General features: G+C 45.0%; 1 protein-coding gene across 5 annotated transcripts in view; it reads right to left on the bottom strand.

The window, feature by feature from the left end:
* Nucleotides 1-20,513, bottom strand: part of LOC134340414 (protein AF-10-like) — a 325,409-nt gene that overhangs the window by 101,146 nt on the left and 203,750 nt on the right. For all 5 annotated transcript variants that reach the window (XM_063037619.1, XM_063037621.1, XM_063037617.1 and 2 more), the window contains one exon: nt 13,404-13,979. In XM_063037619.1, the coding sequence (XP_062893689.1) occupies nt 13,404-13,979 (576 nt within the window). The remainder of the gene's footprint in view (nt 1-13,403; nt 13,980-20,513) is intronic.

Below are 20,513 nucleotides of genomic sequence, written 5' to 3'. Positions count from 1 at the left end.
TAGACAAATGTGAGGTGTTGAACTTTGGGAAGACAAATCACAGTAGGACTTGCACAGTGAGTGGAAAGGCATTGAGGAGTGCAGTAGAACAGAGGGATCAGAGAATACAGATCCATAATTCATTGAGAGTGGCATCACAGATAGATAGGGTCATAAAGAGAGCTTTTGACCTATTAGCCTTTGTAAATTGAAGTATTGAGTACAGGAGATGGGATATTATGTTGAAGTTGTACACAATGTTGGTGAGGCCTAATTTGGAGTATTGTATGCAGTTTTGGTCACTTAACAACAGGCAAGATGTAAACTAAATGCGAGATGTCCCGGACCTTGGCACCCAGGAGGCAACATACCATCCGGGAATCTCATTCTTGTCCACAGATCCTCCTTTCTGTTCCCTTAACTAAGGAATCCCATATCACCACAGCTCACCTCTTCTCCCACCTTCTCTTCTGAGTCACAGGGCCAGACTCAGTGCCAGAGACCTGATCACTGTGACTTTCCTCCGCCAGGTCATCCCCAACTGTATCCAAAGTGATATACCTGTTGTTGAGGGGGATGGCCAGGGATACTGTGCACTGGCCACTTAACCCTTTCCCCCTCCTGACTGTTACCCAGTTTCCTGTATCCTGCACCTTGGGTGTAGCTACCTCTCTATACATCCTATCCATCACCCCCTAAAACTCCGAAATGATCTGGAGTTCATCAAGTTCCAACTCCAACACCTTAATGCAGGGTGTTAGAAACTGCAGCTGGATGCACTTCTCCCAGGTGTAGTTGTCAGGGACACTGGAGGTTTCCCTGTCTTCCAACTTCCCACAAGAGGAGCATTCAATTATCCTGCCTGGTATCCCAAATGCTCTAAACTGTGCAAATATAAAGAAGGAAAACAACAAATAAACTGGGGGTGGGGTGGGGGTGAAACCTACAACTTTTTTGCCTTCTCTCACTCAAGCTTCTCCTCGCTGAAGCCTTGAAGAGCTAAAGCCTCAAATAACTACTCTAACACTGTCCACTCCAACAATGGCTGCTCTGTTTACCCTTGCCTTATTTTAACTTGTCATTGTCAATCAATTCCAATTGCTAATTGGCTGCTGCTCAAAACACTAAACTGCTACGCATCGATGTTTTATGTACTCATTTAGCGAACCTGAGTGAGCTATGTCTTCTCACGCATTGGATTGCTGATTGGCCACTGCTCAAAGCACTAAACTGCTAGGAATCGATGCTTTAGATACTCAATCAGTGAACCTGAGTGAGCTACATCTTCTCATGCTTCTGATCACTGATTGGTGCTATCTTGTTCCATGACTCTATGGAGAAACACAGGTGACACTGTCCTGTACCAGTTAGTGCAATCGCTTTACAATGACAACGATCACTGATTGGGGTTTGATTCCCGCCATCGCCTCTAAGGAGCTTATACGTTCTCCCTGTGGGTGTGTGGGTTCCCTCCGGGTACTCAAGTTTCCCTCCATGATTCCACAGACGTATGGTTAGGGTTAGTGAGTTGTGGGTGTGCTATGTTTGTGTCAGAGGTATGGCGACAAATGCAGGTTGCCCCCAGCACAATCTTTGAACTGTGTTGGTCGTTGACTCAAAACAATGCATTTCACTATATGTTTCGATGTTTCAATGTACATGTGACAAATAAAGCTAATCTGCCTTTCTTTAAAAATTGTGAAGTTACCTACTTCAGTTCTAAGTGTTACAACGATTACCTTCAATAATAATGATCAGTTAGGCACAGAGAGGATCTGTATTTACTGACAAGTACCTTTATTGGCTCATTTCACAAGAAAAATTTACACAACTGAATAGCTGTGTGCACACCTAATAGGTTTCCTGACCCTCCAGGAACATTCAAATTACAGAAAAGGTAATACCCAGGGAAAGGTGCCTATGTTGGCCAGGTATTCCTTGTGGTCCCAAAGTGATCTTCATGTATCTGACATGGGATCCTCCACGTCCGCAATGGTTGGTCTCTGGAGAGTTGTTGCTATCTGTGCTCCCAAAATCCTCATTCTTATCATTTTCCTTATCAGATCAATCTATAATGTTTCAATTTTATTGGCTTGATGTCATCTGACTGCCATGTATCAGTTCTCACTGGATAACGCCCAGGGCTACAAGCAGTATTGATTTATGCAACATACATCAAAGTTGCTGGTGAACGCAGCAGGCCAAGCAGCATCTATAGGAAGAGGTGCAGTCGACGTTTCAGGCCGAGACCCTTCGTCAGGACTAACTGAAGGAAGGGTGAGTAAGGGATTTGAAAGCTGGAGGGGGAGGGGGAGATCCAAAATGATAGGAGAAGACAGGAGGGGGAGGGATAGAGCCGAGAGCTGGACAGGTGATAGGCAAAAGGGGATACGAGAGGATCATGGGACAGGAGGTCCGGGAAGAAAGACGGGGGGGGGGGTGACCCAGAGGATGGGCAAGAGGTATATTCAGAAGGACAGAGGGAGAAAAAGGAGAGTGAGAGAAAGAATGTGTGCATAAAAATGAGTAACAGATGGGGTACGAGGGGGAGGTGGGGCCTTAGCAGAAGTTAGAGAAGTCGATGTTCATGCCATCAGGTTGGAGGCTACCCAGACGGAATATAAGGTGTTGTTCCTCCAACCTGAGTGTGGCTTCATCTTTACAGTAGAGGAGGCCGTGGATAGACATGTCAGAATGGGAATGGGATGTGGAATTAAAATGTGTGGCCACTGGGAGATCCTGCTTTCTCTGGCGGACAGAGCGTAGATGTTCAGCAAAGCGGTCTCCCAGTCTGCGTCGGGTCTCACCAATATATAAAAGGCCACATCGGGAGCACCGGACGCAGTATATCACCCCAGTCGACTCACAGGTGAAGTGATGCCTCACCTGGAAGGACTGTTTGGGGCCCTGAATGGTGGTAAGGGAGGAAGTGTAAGGGCATGTGTAGCACTTGTTCCGCTTACACGGATAAGTGCCAGGAGGGAGATCAGTGGGGAGGGATGGGGGGGACGAATGGACAAGGGAGTTGTGTAGGGAGCGATCCCTGCGGAATGCAGAGAGAGGGGGGGAGGGAAAGATGTGCTTAGTGGTGGGATCCCGTTGGAGGTGGCGGAAGTTACGGAGAATAATATGTTGGACCCGGAGGCTGGTGGGGTGGTAGGTGAGGACCAGGGGAACCCTATTCCTAGTGGGGTGGTGGGAGGATGGAGTGAGAGCAGATGTACGTGAAATGGGGGAGATGCGTTTAAGAGCAGAGTTGATAGTGGAGGAAGGGAAGCCCCTTTCTTTAAAAAAGGAAGACATCTCCCTCGTCCTGGAATGAAAAGCCTCATCCTGAGAGCAGATGCGGCGGAGACGGAGGAATTGCGAGAAGGGGATGGCGTTTTTGCAAGAGACAGGGTGAGAAGAGGAATAGTCCAGATAGCTGTGAGAGTCAGTAGGCTTATAGTAGACATCAGTGGATAAGCTGTCTCCAGAGACAGAGACAGAAAGATCTAGAAAGGGGAGGGAGGTGTCGGAAATGGACCAGGTAAACTTGAGGGCAGGGTGAAAGTTGGAGGTAAAGTTAATAAAGTCAACGAGTTCTGCATGCGTGCAGGAAGCAGCGCCAATGCAGTCGTCGATGTAGCGAAGGAAAAGTGGGGGACAGATACCAGAATATGGTGGTTTCCGTCAGCCACAAATTGTGCCTGAGGTGATTTCCTTTGTTCTGTCCAACTCATACTGGTCCAAACCAGTCTAACCACGTTGCCCAAATACTGGGCCCAGCCAACCAAATCATAGGGCCCGAAACATCGACTGTATTTCTTCCTATTGATGCTGCCTGGCCTGCTATGTTCCACCAGCATTTTGTGTGTGTTGCTTGAATTTCCAGATTCTGCAGATTTCCTTGTGTTTGCAAATCATAGGGTGTTCCTTTTGCAAACCTGCCATTTTACCTAATCAACAACTTCTTATCCAAGAATAGTCTTTGGATTGACAGATCATTAGCAGAAGCTCTTTGTGTCCACATTCATGCCATTATAACGCCATTAGAGACATTTACACCTCACGCTGCATCCATAAAGCAAACAGCATTATAAAGGACCCCCACCCCCTTCATACTAACTCTTCTCCCTCCTGCCATCTGGCAAAAGGCACCGAAGTATTCGGGCTCTCACGACCAGACTATGTAACAGTTTCTTCCCCCAGGTCATCAGACTCCTCAATACCCAAAGCCTGGACTGACACCAACCTACTGCCCTCTACTGTGCCTATTGTCTTGTTTATTATTTATTGTAATGCCTGCACTGTTTTGTGCACTTTATGGAGTTCTGGGTAGGTCTGTAGTCTAGTGTAGTTTTGTGTTGTTTTTTACGTAGTTCAGTGTAGTTTTTGTATTGTTCATGTAGCAACATAGTCCTGAAAAACGTTGTCTCGTTTTTACTGTGTACTGTACCAGCAGTTATGGTTGAAATGACAATAAAAAGTGACTTGACTTGACTTGACTTCAGTTTGCTCTGATTAAAATTATCCCGGAGCAAGAATCAATTCACTAAACAGTTCACAAAATGGTGACGGTAAGGACAGTCTCACAAAATGGCTGCCTCCATTCCTGTCAACGCATGGTAAGAAAAAAAACTTTTGCTTTGTCTGTTTCCACTGCTCATCTCATTTCTATCGTTTGCAGTTATTTCTGGCCTACATGAGTGTGAACAGTCAACATTTGTTGTCAGAACTGGTATGGGAGGATTTCAGTGCATGAGCAAGGATGGCTCACAATAAATAAAATAGGCATTTGGGAGACTGTAGAGTCAGAGTCATAAAGCACTACAAGCACAGAGACAGGCCCTTAGGCCCATCTAGCCTGTGCTGAGCTATTATTCTGTCTAGTCCCATTTACATGCACTTGGACCATAGCCCTCTGTACCCATCCCATCCATGTCCCTATCCAAATTTCTCTTAAATGTTGAAATTGAACCTTAATGCACCATGTCCACTCTATTGTGTTTAAAAAAAGGATATACTTGCTATGAAGTGATTCAACAAACTGCTTCAGGGATGGCAGGTCTATCATGCAAGGATACTTCAAGCAATTTTGTACAATACTCTCTAATCTTCAGAAGAATAAAATCTGGCAATGAACTTGGAACACTGAACAGTACAGGAATGGGCCCTTTGGGCCACCATGTTTGTGCTGACCATCTAAACTAATCTTGTCTGCCTGCACACAGTTGGTATTGCTCTGTTCCCTACCTGTTCATTTATCTATCTAAATAGTCATAGTCATACTTTATTGACCCCGGGGAAATTGGTTTTCATTACAGTTGCACCATAAATAATTAAATAGTAATAAAACCATAAATAGTTAAATAGTAATATGTAAATTATGCCAGGAAATAAGTCCAGGACCAGCCTATTGGCTCAGGGTGTCTGACCTTCCAAGGGAGGAGTTGTAAAGTTTGATGGCCACAGGCAGGAATGACTTCCTATGACGCTCTGTGTTGCATCTTGGTGGAATGAGCCTCTGGCTGAATGTACTCCTGTGCCCACCCAGTACATTACGTAGTGGATGGGAGACATTGTCCAAGACGGCATGCAACTTGGACAGCATCCTCTTTTCAGACACCACCGTGAGAGAGTCCAGTTCCATCCCCACAACATCACTGACCTAACGAATGAGTTTGTTGATTCTGTTGGTGTCTGCTACCCTCAGCCTGCTGCCCCAGTACACAACAGCAAACATGATAGCACTGGCCACCACAGACTCGTAGAACATCCTCAGCATCATCCGACAGATGTTAAAGGACCTCAGTCTCCTCAGGAAATAGAAACGGCTCTGACCCTTCTTGTAGACAGCCTCAGTGTTCTTTGACCAGTCCAGTTTATTGTCAATTTGTATCCCCAGGTATTTGTAATCCTCCACCATGTCCACACTGACCCCCTGGATGGAAACAGGGGTCACCAGTACCTTAGCTCTCCTCAGGTCTACCACCAGCTCCTTAGTCTTTTTCACATTAAGCTGCAGATAATTCTGCTCACACCATGTGACAAAGTTTCCTATACTAGCCCTGTACTCAGCCTCATCTCCCTTGCTGATGCATCCAACTATGGCAGAGTCATCTGAAAACTTCTGAAGATGACAAGACTCTATGCAGTAGTTGAAGTCCGAGGTGTACGTGGTGAAGAGAAAGGGAGACAAGACAAAATGCCTCTTAAATAAAGTTATTATACCTGCTTCCAGCCATCTAACACACTTTGTAAAAGAAACTGGCTCATAAATATCTCTTAAACTCTCCCCCTCCCACCTTCAATCTATACCCTCTAGTACTTGACATTGCCACTCTGGGGAAGTGACCTTATCTATACCTCTCACAACTGTATACACTGCTACTACGTTACTCCTTCAGTCTCCAGAGAACACCACCTCTCTTTACAATTAATACTCTCCAATCAAGACAACATCCTGGTGAACCTGTCTTGTACTCTCTTCAAAACCTCTACATTCTTTCTGTAGTGTGGTGTCCAGACTGCACACAATACCCAAGTGTGTGTATAAAATTCTAAGAGGGCTTGACATGTGGGACTATGATGCAGTAAATCGTAAAACACAAGATTCTGCAGATGCAGGAAATCTTGATCAACACATACAAAATGCTGCAGGACATCAGTAAGTCAGGCAGTATAAAGATTAAAGAGAAAGATTAGCTTTATTTGTCAATGGCACATTTAAAGATACATTGAATTGCATCATTCGTGTCAAACCAATCAGCAAGGGCTGCACTTCGCAGCCCACAGATGTGGCCACACTGCCAGCACCAACACACCATGCCCACAACTCTAACCTTAACTTTACGCCTTTGGAATGCAGAAAAAAACTGGAGCACCCAGAGGAAACCCACGCAGTCATGGGGAGAATGTACATACCCCCCACACACAGCGGTAGGAATTGGACCTTAATCCTACGGCTGATGCCACAAAGCAATTGCGCCAACTGCTGCACTAAAATGTCGCTACCAGACTTACTGCATCATGTATGAAGGAGAATATACAGTTGATGTCTCGGGACACAAGAGTACTTCGGGTCTTGGCCTGAAATGTTGCTTGTTTACTCCCATCCACAGATGGTGTGTTCAGACTGGGTTTCATTATTTCACTTCACGAAGTAGGAAGGCAGCTTTGTGCATCGGGAGGTGGAAGACAGGAAACTTTGGAAAAACAATGGTCATTGTAACCTTCACTCAGAATAATAATCAGATTTATTATCTCTAACTTTGTTAAATTTGTTGCTTTGTAGCAGCAGTACAGTGAAAGGGCATAAGATTATTATAAAGTTAAAAATAAATTTGGCCACCACGGTAGCATAGCGGTTAGCGCAATGGTATTACAGCTTGGGACATTCCAGAGTTCAGAATTCAATTCCAGCACCATCTGTAAGGAGCTTAACCGTTCTCCCCGTGACCGCGTGGACTTCCTCCAGATGCTCCATTTCCCTCCACAGTCCAAAGACATACAAGTTAGTAGGTTAACTGGTCATTGTAAATTGTCCTGTGATTAGGCTAGTGTCAAATATGTGGATTGCTGGGCAGTGTGGCTCACAGGGCTGGAAGGGCCTGTAGTGTGCTGCATCTCTAGATCAATAAATAAAAATTGTGGAAAACGAAGATCTTTCAGGTTGGATAGAGAGAAGATAGAAATTCAATCCAAGAATCACTGCATAAATTGATCACTAATTTCCTGCTAACCTGCACACAACGCTGGAGAACTCAGCGGGTCAGGCAACATCTGTGCAGAGGGACTAAATTCCTGTTATTGCTTCCCTCTCCAGCTTTGTCCGCATGATAATCTTCACCCTCCCTCAGTTGTCTCAGCCCCAATGCTCTGCAGTTCCCAAACACTTCACCTCTCCAACTTTCTCTCCTCCTTCAAACCAATCTGTTCGCAACTCTTTGGTCCAATTCCCCGTTTTGTTGCTCAGTGTCTAATTTTCCTCCAAGATTCTTCTGGGATGGTTCAGTGAGTGAGTTAGGCAGACAATGGGACAGTGTGGCAGGGTAGTGGTTAGTGGAATGCTATTGCAGCATCAGCTGTAAGATCAGGTTCAATTCCCACCACTGTCTCTAAGGAGTTTGTAAGTTCTCCCCATCGCCGCGTGTTCTGGTTTCCACCCACAGTCCAAATATGTATAGGTTAGTAGGTTAATTGATCACATGGATGGAATTGGGTACTGCGGGCTCATTGCGCTGGAAGGGCCTGTAACTGTGCTGTATCTCTAATAAAAAAATATTTCACTTATCGAAGAGGTTATTGTACAGCCTTATACTTCTACTTCAGCTGTCCCCACCTAATGCATAGTCACTGCTGGAACAGCAAAACATTGTGCATAAGAAGATCCCAGGGTGAATGAGTTATGGGCATCTTATGTTGATACAAGAAGCATAGTGACTTTTGTGGGCTGCCCCCAGCACACTCCTCACTGATTTGATCTGACATAAGCAATACATTTCACTGTATGTTTTCATGTACATGCGACAAATAAAGCTAATCTTTAATCTAAATCCAAATTATTATTGATGTCATGGATATGTGGTTCTTTCCGGAAATGGGACCCGCTCTCAGGGCCTCACGACTGGCTGCTTTTCGATATGCCCAGGACGTGGCCTGGAAGACGAGCGCGCCTTCAGCGTGCCGGATTTTCGTGGCTCTGGAGGCAGGCGGATTCAAGGTCAGTGCCGCCGCCTGATGTGTCGTGGGAGATGGAAGATTTAAAGCAGTGAGCTGGCTGCTGGCTGTGTGCCCAGAGACCCGAGTTCTTTGGGCACAGAGCTCAGAAAAAGCGACGCAACAGACTTTTAACACCATAAATCAGCGAGTTGTTTTGTTACGTCTCCCCTCCCGCTGTGATATGGAGATATCTCTTTTTCCCTTATTAGGGAGAGACAGAACCTGTGGCATGTCGAACTACCGGACGAACAAGTAGTCTTTGGGGTACTGCAAGTCTGTGTCTTTATTAATACTTTGCTGCACACTTGAGTGTTCGGTGGGGGGGTGCAGATGCACTTTTGCTGGTGGGGGTAAGCGGGGGGGGGTCATCGCTTTGCTGCTGCTTGTGTGTGGGGGAGGAGCTGGAGGGGCTTTGGAGTTCTAACATTTAACTGTCATTCATTCTTTGGGGCACTCCTCTGTTTTCGTGGATGTTTGCGAAGAAAAAGTATTTCAGGGTGTACATTGTATATATTTCTCTGCCATTAAATGTACCTACCTATTGACCAATTTCAATACTGTCAAACATATATCTAACATTGAAACATAGAAACATAGAAAATAGGTGGAGGAGTAGGCCATTCGGCCCTTCGAGCCTGCACCGCCATTCAGTATGATCATGGCTGATCATCCAACTCAGAACCCTGTACCAGCCTTCCCTCCATACCCCCCGATCCCTTTAGCCACAAGGGCCATATCTAACTCCCTCTTAAATATAGCCAATGAACTGGCCTTAACTGTTTCCTGTGGCAGAGAATTCCACAGATTCACCACTCTCTGTGTGAAGGAGTTTTCCCTCATCTCGGTCCTAAAAGGCTTCCCCTTTATCCTCAAACTGTGACCCCTCGTTCTGGACTTCCCCAACATCGGGAACAATCTTCCTGCATCTAGCCTGTCCAATCCCTTTAGGACTTTATATGTTTCAATCAGATCCCCCCTCAATCTTCTAAATTCCAATGAGTATAAGCCTAGTTCATCCAGTCTTTCATCATATGAAAGTCCTGCCATCCCAGGAATCAATCTGGTGAACCTTCTTTGTACTCCCTCTATGGCAAGGATGTCTTTCCTCAGATTAGGGGACCAAAACTGCACACAATACTCCAGGTGTGGTCTCACCAAGGCCTTGCACAACTGCAGTAGTACCTCCCTGCTCCTGTACTCGAATCCTCTCGCTATAAATGCCAGCATACCATTCGCCTTTTTCACCGCCTGCTGTACCTGCATGCCCACTTTCAATGACTGGTGTATAATGACACCCAGGTCTCGTTGCACCTCTCCTTTTCCTAATCGGCCACCATTCAGATAATAACCTGTTTTCCTGTTTTTGCCACCAAAGTGGATAACTTCACATTTATCCACATTAAATTGCATCTGCCATGAATTTGCCCACCTACCTAACCTATCCAAGTCACCCTGCATCCTCCTCACAGCTAACACTGCCGCCCAGCTTCATGTCATCCGCAAACTTGGAGATGTTGCATTTAATTCCCTCATCCAAGTCATTAATATATATTGTAAACAACTGGGGTCCCAGCACTGAGCCTTGCGGTACCCCACTAGTCACTGCCTGCCATTCTGAAAAGGTCCCATTTATTCCCACTCTTTGCTTCCTGTCTGCTAACCAATTCTCTATCCACATCAATACCTTACCCCCAATACCGTGTGCTTTAAGTTTGCACACTAATCTCCTGTGTGGGACCTTGTCAAAAGCCTTTTGAAAATCCAAATATACCACATCCACTGGTTCTCCCCTATCCACTCTACATTGAAATTCAAACACTACAGCACAGTACAGACCTTTCCACCCATAATGTTGTGACTAACTTTTAACTTAATCTAATATCAACCCAATCCTTCCCTTCTACATAACCCTACATTTTTCAATCATCTACGTGCCTATCTCAGAGTTTCTTAAATGCGCCTAAAGTATCTCCCTCTACCATCACAACTGGCAAAGTGTTCCATGCACCCACCACTCTCTATGTAAAAGACTTACCGCTGACATCCCCCAATCACCTTAAAAATATGCCCACTAGTTTAGCCTGGGAAAAAGTCTCTGGTTTAATTTTATGCCTTTTATCATCTTCTACAAGTCACCTCTCATCCTTCCAAAGAGAAAACCCTCATCTCACTCAATCTATCCTCTCTTAAGACATGCTCTCTCAATCAGTATTTAGATTAAAAATATGACATATTATATTTTTGTCCTTAAATTTGGAATGATGTGAACTAGTTTTCATAGAAACATAGAAGTCAGCATTCTCAGAAACATTGGTTTGGTAAAGGTGAAACAGGCAATGGGGAGGCTATGAGTCAACTTGCCCATACGTCAGTGGCCCTGCCGTTAGACATTGGCCAAGGAATTAACAGCCACATTACACATGCAGTTGTAAAATCAAAATAGCACCACAAATCCTGGGAGACTTTGAAGCATAACTCTTTACTGATGGGCTAAGATTCTACGCCGGATTTCCTGAGTTCAATTTTCCTTCCCACCATACTTCTCATTTCTTTCTTTCTATTTTAGTCATTGAGAAGGATAAAGACAACCTTGCATTTCCAATGCAGCTGTACCCACCTCACATATAGTCACAGAACATAGAACTTTACAGCACAGTACAGGCCCTTTGGCCTATATTGTGATCAATGTATTCAGTCGCCACTGGAATACGAGAAGGTAGTGCATACGAAGATCCCACACACTGTGATGGCATAAGTTAGCGAGTAAATATCACGGGGAATCAGGGATAACTCCCCTGCCTCTTCTTTGAAATAGATCCCTTTAGAGAAGGTACAGAGCCACTTTAGTTTAATTTGAAAGGCAGCATCCCTGACAGTGTAGTACTCCCTCAGCACTGCACTGAAACCTCACTCAGTATGGTGACCAGTAGAGTGGCATGATAATGTAATGTAGCACCAGCACCTGAGTTCAATTCCCACCACTGCCTGTATGGAGTTTGTATGTTCTTCCCATGATTTTGTGGGTTTCCTCCCACAGTCCAAAGAAGTACAGGTTAATTGGTTCCACACATAAAATGCTGGAGGAACTCAGCAGGTCAGGCAGCGTCTATGGTAAAAAGTACAGTCGATGTTTCAGGCTGAGACCCTTTGGCAGAATGCTGCCTGGCCTGCTGAGTTCCTCCAGCATTTTGTGTGTTTTGCTTGGACTTCCAGTATCTGCAGATTTTCTCTTGTTTGAGATTAGTAGGTTAGTTGGTCATGTGGGTGTAAATGGGTGGCAAGGGCTTGTTGGGCTGGAAGACCCTACTTCCATGGTGTATCTCTTAATAAATAAAAATATTTCACTCATTGAAGAGGATAAAGAAAGCCTCTCTACTGCACATGTCCGCACCTCACACACTGGAATACAAAATGGTGCACAGGAAGATCCCACATATTGTGATGGTATAAAACAAGTTGGCAAGTAAATATCGCAGGGAATCAGGGATAACTCCCCTGCCTCCCCTTTGAAATAGACCTCATTGGAGATACAAGATAAGATTAGTTTTATTTGTCACATGTGCATCGAAACATTGAAACAAAGTGTGGAACGTGTCATTTGTGTCAATGACCAATACATTCTGAGGATGTGATGTCGTCACTGTATATTTCAATGTACATACGATAAATAAATGAACCTGAACAGTAAGTCACAGCAAAGCCATGCAATATGCATGGCTGTAGAATGGTGCCAGACTATTAAACTGCAGGACACACCCCTGGAATTCTCCATCATCCAGTCTGGGAAATGTTGAAGCAACTGCAATGAGACTTCTCTCTGCTGTGGGTCTAAATCAGGGCAGGGACTGGTTTGCTCAGATGTTCATTTCTGCATTTACTTTCTCCAGGCCATGCTCCCTCCCACTACTACCATTGGGCAGGAGATACAGAAGCTTTAAGTCCTGCACCACCAGGTTTAGGAACAATTATTACCCTATAACCATTAGGCTCCCAATCCGGCATGGCTAACTTCACTCACAACTCAGCACTGATTCCACGACCTACACGCTACTTTTCAAGGACTCTTTACAATTCATGTTCTGATTTTTTTTTATTTGCACAGTTTGTTTTCTTTTGCCCATTGGTTACTTGTCAGTCTTTATGTATAGCTTTTTCATAAATTTGATTGTATTTAATTTTTCTAGGAATATCTACAAGAAAATGAATCTCAAGCTAGAGGTTCATTTAGCACATGGGGAAAGGTTGAATAGGTTAAGACTTTTTTTCCCTGGAACGCAGAAAGTTGAAGGGAGATTTGGTAGAGGTATACAATATTATGAAGGGTATAGACAGGGTAAATGGAAGCAGGCTTTTTCCACTGAGGTTGGGTGAGGTTGTGGGTTAAGGGTGAAAGGTGAAATGATTAAAGGAACATGAGAGGGAACTTCTTCACTCAGAGGGTGGTGAGAGTGAGGAACCAGCAAGTAGTGGATGTGATTTTGGTTTCAACATTTTGGAAAAATTTGGATAGGCACATGGATGGGAGGAGTATGAAGGGCTGTGGTTTGGGTGCAGGTCAATGGGACTAGACAGATCAATGGTTCTGCATGGACTAGATGGGCCAAAGGGCCTGTTTGTGCTGTAGTGTTTTATGACTCTATATGGTAATATATATGTACTTTGATACAAAATTTACTTTGAACTTTGAACCTGAAGAAAGAAGAGTTAAGACAGACACATACCTGAACCCAGAAGCGATGGTTCCAATGTCAGACTTGGAATGGAACCACTCAGGCTGGTGGATGGTGTGAGCTTTGGCAAAGCAGGGCTTGTGATGCATCCGCTGCGATCAGTTGCCGACGGCGACATGAGGGACATGGGGACCGCCAGGCTGGTGTTGCCGTCGTTCCTGCTGCCCTTTGGCCTCCCCCGCCCGTGCCGGCTCTTCTTGCTGCCCTTGTGTTTCTTCTCCTTCACTGCCTCCTCCTCCTCCAGTCCTGCAACTGGCTGGGGCCGCTTGTAGCTGGGGCCTATGCCAGGAGGGGCCCCCGCCCCACCGGAAGGCCTGAAGTCTCCGGGAGAGCCCTCTGAGGCTTTCCTCTGGGCCGTGGGAGCTGGCCCAAAGCGCATCAGCGAGCCAAAACCTGACAGGTGCCCCTCGGTGCTGAAGACATCTGATTTCGAGGCATCATAGGGCACCGGAGCCTGTGAGGAATCCCGGGCGGTCAGGTAGGCCTCTCCACGCAGGTCAGATTTGGCGAACACTCCACTCTCCTGGGGAGGCTGTAGCCCGCTGCTAGAGGAGCTCAGGAGACCACCTGTAACAGATTACCAATCATATAGCTGAAGCAGGTTTACCACAAACTACTCACAACTCTTCTATGGCCCTCCCTCCTCCTCCCACCAACTCCTACTCACTGGTTTAGACAGAGACATAAGATGCTGGAAATCTGGGGCAACACACACAAAACTGGAGGACCTCAGCAAGTCAGGCAGCATCTGTGGAGGTTTCGGGTCGAAACCCTTCAACAGGACTGGAAGGGAAAGAACAGAAGCCAGAATAAAAGGGTAGGGGGGAGGGGGAGGAACAAGCGCTGGCGGGTGATACATAGGACCAGGTGAGAGGGGTAAGGCAAGGGGAGAAGGGGGGAAGAAAGGAAATGATGTGAGAAGCTGGGAAGTCAAAAACTCAAAGTGATTCTGCAGATGCTGAAAATCCAGTGCAACACACACAAGATGATGATGGAACTCAACAGGTCAGGTAGCAAATATAGAGGGGAATAAATTGCCAATGTTTCCGTCCTGATGAAGGATCACTGCGTAAAACATTAACTGTTTATTCCCATCTATGCTGTCTGACTTGTTGAGTTCCTCCAGCGTTTTGTGTGAGAAGCTGGGAGGTGAAAGGTCTGAGAGGCAAAGGACTGAAGAGGAAGAAATCTGATGAAAGAGGACACTAGACCATGGAATAAAGGGGAGAATGACAGGAACCAGAAGGAGGAAGGTGACAGTGATGGACAGGTCATGAGTGTGGAGAAGGAGAAAGAGAAGGGGTAAAGGTGCCTCAGGGACAAGGGAAAATAAAGGGAGAGTGGGGAAAGAGGGGAGTGGTTACCAGAATTAAGGAAATCAACATTGATACCATCAGGATGGAGATAACCAAAAATGCAATATGAATGCTGCTCCTCTAACCTGCGTCTGTGACAATACTGATGGACCTCCGGAATACAAACAGTATCCTTGAGTCATAGAATATGAAACAGGCCCTCGGCAGCCTGTTTCCACAGCAACTATCAAAGCAGCCATTTACATTAATTCTACCTGATCCTCTCAACACTCCCCTCCTATCGGGAACACAATAGAAGTAATTCACAGCAAACAATTAACATACTAACAACTCGTTCTGGTGTGGCTTTAATCTGAGTCAGTCTCTTTTTTTCTTCTCTCTCGTGAACATGGAAAGGAACAGAGGAAAGATTTATCCCATAACTATGCTGATCTCTCACTCCTTCTGTGTCAGTGCTTTTTTTGGGAGATGGGTGTCACTGGTAAGCATCTATGGAATTAAATAAACAGTCGATGTTTTGGGCTGAGTCCCTTCATCAAGACTGGAAAGTAAGGGGGAAGATGCCAGAAAAAGAAGGTGGGGAGAAATGAAGGAGGACAAGCTAAAATATGATAGATGAAACCAGGTGGATGGGGAAGGGAGGGGGTGAAGTAAGCAGCCGGAAGATGATAGGTGGGAAAGGAAAAGGGCCGGAGAAGAATAGGAGAGGAAAGTGGACTGTGGGATAAAGGGAAGGAGGAGGGGCACCGGAGGGAGGTGATAGGCAGGTGAGGAGAAGAGGTAAGAGGCCAGAGTGGGGAATTGAAGAAGAGGGAAGGGAAATGGGGAAAAATTACCGAAAGATAGAGAAATCGATGTTCATGCCATCAGGTTGGAGGCTACTCAGATGGTGTTGTTGGGTTGTGTGTTATGGGGTTTAGACTTCGTGAAATGACTCCAAATCAGTAGTATAGATTATCTGGTCATGACCTCAAGACACATGAGACTGCAAATGCTGGGAGCTGCAACAAGAAACAGAATGTTGGAAGCATTCACTGGGCTTGGGCAGCATCTGAGGAGGCAAAAGGTGTAGGTTGATGCTTTGGGACAAGATGCTTTGGCATTATTTATGAGAGGGAACAGGATGGTGCTTGAGGGCAGGCCTGAGATTAGGCCTCTATTCTGCGCTCCATGTTAGAAGACCAGTGACGTGGTTCATCCAGCAGACCAGTGAGGATGAGGACTGGGGGCATACCCCACCTCCCCCAAATCAGCGAGTTGTCGGTGGCTTCTGTGCTCTCTCCCTGTGACCATGTAAGTTTTCTCTGGTTTCCCCCCATATTGCAAAGATGTACAGTACCAGTTAGGGTTAGTTAGTTGTGGGCACACTATGTTGGTGCCACAACATGGTGATATGTGCAGGCTGTCTGAGCACATCCTCGGACACAAATGACCACTTTCTCTATATGTTTTGATGTTTCAATGTACATGTGACAAGTACAGGTAATCTTCATCAGAGTTCTTCTCCCACACACACTCACCTGTTCACCTAACTTTCTTCTCCCCTTATTCATGTCTTGCATTTCTACCCACTCCTAGTTCTACTGCCCATCACTCCCTACCCCTACTTCATGCCTCCACTAATAACCCATCAGCCTTTGTTCCAACCTGCCCTCATACTTCTGTATCTCAGCAATCTTTCCTCTTCACTCCAGTCCTCATGCATGCTCTCAACCATTTGCCTCCACAGATGCTACCTTACCTGCTAAGAACCAAATGCTGAATCTTAAATGATACTACTCTGCCACTTTCTTTGGAAGCCTGTACCATAGACTTACATGAAGAAGTTTTCTCTCAACTGCCTTTTAAATCCTTCTCGTCTTACCCTAAATTAATTCTTCCTAGTTTTGGACTGGTGCCTTAAGGTTGTCATAGCCAGGGAGGGGTGTGGTGTGGGTATCTGGGGATAATCTCCCACTACCTATTAAATGCTCGCAATCACGTGCATTTCAAATAGCCTCTGACAAACAAGTACAGCTCCAGGCTTTCACGTGTGGCTTAGCTACTAAGCCCGGCAGAACAATTTCTACTTACAGGAGAAAGGACAAAGGTGGGTTACTGGCACTTTGGGCAGATAGGGCTCATCAACAGATCTAGGAGAAGAAAAACTCTGAACTTCCACTGCCTTGTGGCTATACTCACTCATGGAGAAGGCTTTGGGAGTAAACCCCGAGGGAAAAATCCAGAGCTGGAGTCCTTAAATTCAAAGTTCCAAGTAAATTTATTATCAAAGTATAGATATGTCACCATAAACAATCCTGAAATTCATTTTCTTGTGGGCATATTCAATAAATCTATAGAATAATAACCATAACAAAACCAATGAAATACCACTAAATTTGGGCATTCAACCAAAGAGCAGAAGACAACAAACTGCACAAATACAAAAAGAAAGAAATAATAATAAATAAATAAGCAATAAATACTGAGAAACTGATATGAAGAGTCCTTGAAAGTGAGTCTATTGGTTGGTGGGACACTTCAGTGATGGGGTAAGTGAAGCTGAGTGAAGTATATCCCCTTTGGCTGAAGCGCCTGATGGTAAAGAGCAGCGAGAGGAGAGTATGTCCTGGGTTGGGGAGGGAGTCCCTAATGACGGATGCTGCTTTCCTGCGACAGACGTGCTCAATGGTGGGGAGTGCTTTATCTGTGATGGACTAGGCCGTATACACTACTTTTTGTAGGATTTTCTGTTCAAGGGCATTGATGCTTCCATTTCAGGTTGTGATGCAGCCAGTCAATATACTCTCCACTACACATCCAGAGAAGTTTGTCAAAGTTTTTGATGTTATTCGGAATTCTGCAAACTCCTAAGGAAGTAGACGCGCTGTTATGCTTCCTTTGTAATTGCACCTACGTGCTGGGCCCAGGCGGTCCTCTGTTGAGCTCAATGCTGTCTGGAAACTCCTGTGACGCTGCTGACACCAAACTCTATTGGTCTCTGCCGCTCCTTTGGACTTATCAGCTGCCTGCAGCATGGGCAACAGCTTTGTTTCCATATCATACTGCCCTGGCTTGTGCATCACATAGACAGCTGGGACACAACATCCATAGTCAACCCCAATCAACAGAAGGGCCTAGTTTTGGACTCCTCTACCCTGGGGAAAAGACTGTATGATCTACCCTATCTATACCTCTATAAGGCCACCCCTCATTCACTTATTAAGTGTCAGGCAGAAGCAAGTTTATGTAGGAAAGGTTAGGTGAAGACATGCATCCATCCACAGCAGGTAGAATTGTCTCATAGTTCCAATGACCTCGGTGCTGTCTGTGTAGAGTTTGCATGATCACCTTCTCACATTGCAAAGACTGCTATGCTGTATGATTCTATAACATGTGGGTTGGGTTGGTAGATTAAATTGACACTCAGTGGCCATTTCATTAGGTACTGCTGGTGTAATAAAGTGGCCACTGAGTGTTATGTTCACGGTCTTCTGCTGCTGTAGCCTGTCCACTTCAAGGTTCGACATGTTGCGCATTCAGAGATGCTCTTCTGCACACCGCTGTTGTAATATGGTCATTTGAGTTACTGTCACCTTCCTGTCAGCTTGAACCAGCCTCGCCATTCTCCTCTGATAATAAGGCCCACAGAACTGCTGCTCACTGGATGTTTTTGTTTCTTGCACCATTCCCTTTAAACTCCAGACTGTTGTGCACAAAAATCCCAGGAGATCAGCAGTTTCAGAGATACTCAAACCACCCTGTCTGGCACCAACAATTATTCCACGGTCAAAGTCACTTAGATCACATTTCTTCCCCATTCTGATGTTTGGACTGAACAACAACTGAACCTCTTGACTATGTCTGCATACTTTTATGCATTGAGTTGCTGTCACATGATTGGCTGATTAAATATTTGCATTAATGAGCAGATGTATAGGTGTACCTAATAAAGTGGCCACCAAGTGATTGCCCTAAGTGTAGAATGTGCACAAGAATAAAATGGGATTAATGTAAATGAGAGGTTAGTGATCATCATGGATGTGGGCCTGTTTCCATGCTACATGACTCCCTGGCTTACCTCTCCCTTCTGAGAAGTGGAATTACTATATATAAAACCATAAGACAGAAAGCAGAATTAGGCCATTTGGCCCATTGTGTCTGCTCTGCCATTCAATTATGGTCTATCCTTTTTTTTCCAATCCAGAGTTCCTCCAACATGTGAAAGGCCACTAACAGGCGCAGAGAGGAGTGTTCCTTTAGTGTTAACAGGTGCATTTACTGAGAGAAATTATATTTACATTAATAACACCACTTAAAATGATTGATAGCTCTTTAATAGCTGGAGGTATCATTATGAATAGCTGGGTTTAGATAATTGCAAGTAATGAGGTGCTAAAGTAATCTACTTAGACAAACAGTTGCATATGTTTAAAAGTGAGAATGGGGCATTAATAAGCTGCTTTAATGGTCCCACTGTGAGTGAAACACAAATTGTAAACTCCAAAGAAAAACAGGCATTGATTTTCAAGGTTTGCATTCTTGCAGTCTCGTTGACATCCCTGATGACTTTACAGACCATAGGAGCAGAATAAGTCCATTCGGCCCATCAAGTGGTTAGACAACAAAAACAATAATAAAAAACAAGAAAAGACCAAAACAAGCCACTTTCTCACTCTCCCACCCATAGCACATGACCAGGATATTTGTGCTCAAATCTCTACTGTGGGAATCAAACCCATGACCATCTAACTTGGTGCAAATGCTGCCAGCTAGTCTACAACTGGCAGCAGCACTGTCTGTTTAAATTTGTGCATGGTTTAGATACTCTTGGACAAGTTTCTTAAGAGTTTTCTAGCGAGCCTCTATGGTTTTCCTCAGTGGGATGGGCGCTGCTCAAACTTCATTTTCACAGCGATTGTACACGTAGATGCACGCAGTCACCACTCTTTCTCTTACTGCAGACACTGCCCTCATAACCAAAGAAAGCCACAGCATTTTCTGTGTTTCTGCTTCAGATTTGCAGCACCTGCAATATTTTGCACAGTACTGTATTTGTCAATGTGGAGCAGAGTGCGAATTTGTGAATCTAGTGGGAGCAAAGGATGCTGGGAATGGTGCGTGTGGAGCATTGCGGGGAGAGGTGTGCGACAGGCGGCAGAGAAGGAGTGCCAGGGTGGTGGTGGCATAGGTACACACACACACACACACACACACACACACACACACACACACACACACTCTCTCTCTCTCTCTCTCCTACCACTGAGCACATCCGCATGGAGTGTTGTCGCAGGAAAGAAGCATCCATCATTAGGGACACCCACCACCCAGGTCATGGTCTCTTCTCTCTATTGGCATCAGGAAGAAGGTGGAGCAACCTCAGGAATCACCACCAGGTTCAGGAACTGTCATCACCCCTCAACCATCAGGCTCTTGAACCAGGAGGGATAAATAACTTCGCTCAATTCACTTACCCCATCACTGAAATGTTCCAACAACCAATGGACTCACTTTCAAGGACTCTTCATTTCATGTTATCAGTATGCCTATTTATTTATTATTATTACTTTTTGTATTTATGTCCACAAGAAAATGAATCTCAGGGTTGTATATGGTGACATAATTACTTTGATAATAAATCTACTTTGTACTTGAAATCTTCTCACTTGGATGCCTAACTACTACCTTCCTGAAGGCAATGATTATCTCTGCTTCTACCATTGAATTTCTGATCATAATTAGTGTTTTAAAAAAAGTCCCTTATACCATGTTTTAAAACAGCATCGTCCCCAGTACTTGAATT

The sequence above is a fragment of the Mobula hypostoma genome, chromosome X1 (genome assembly GCF_963921235.1).
Source record: "Mobula hypostoma chromosome X1, sMobHyp1.1, whole genome shotgun sequence".
In the NCBI taxonomy this organism is placed as follows: domain Eukaryota; kingdom Metazoa; phylum Chordata; class Chondrichthyes; order Myliobatiformes; family Myliobatidae; genus Mobula; species Mobula hypostoma.
Note: the sequence above shows the minus strand (reverse complement) of the source record. Positions and strands in the feature narration are given on the sequence as shown.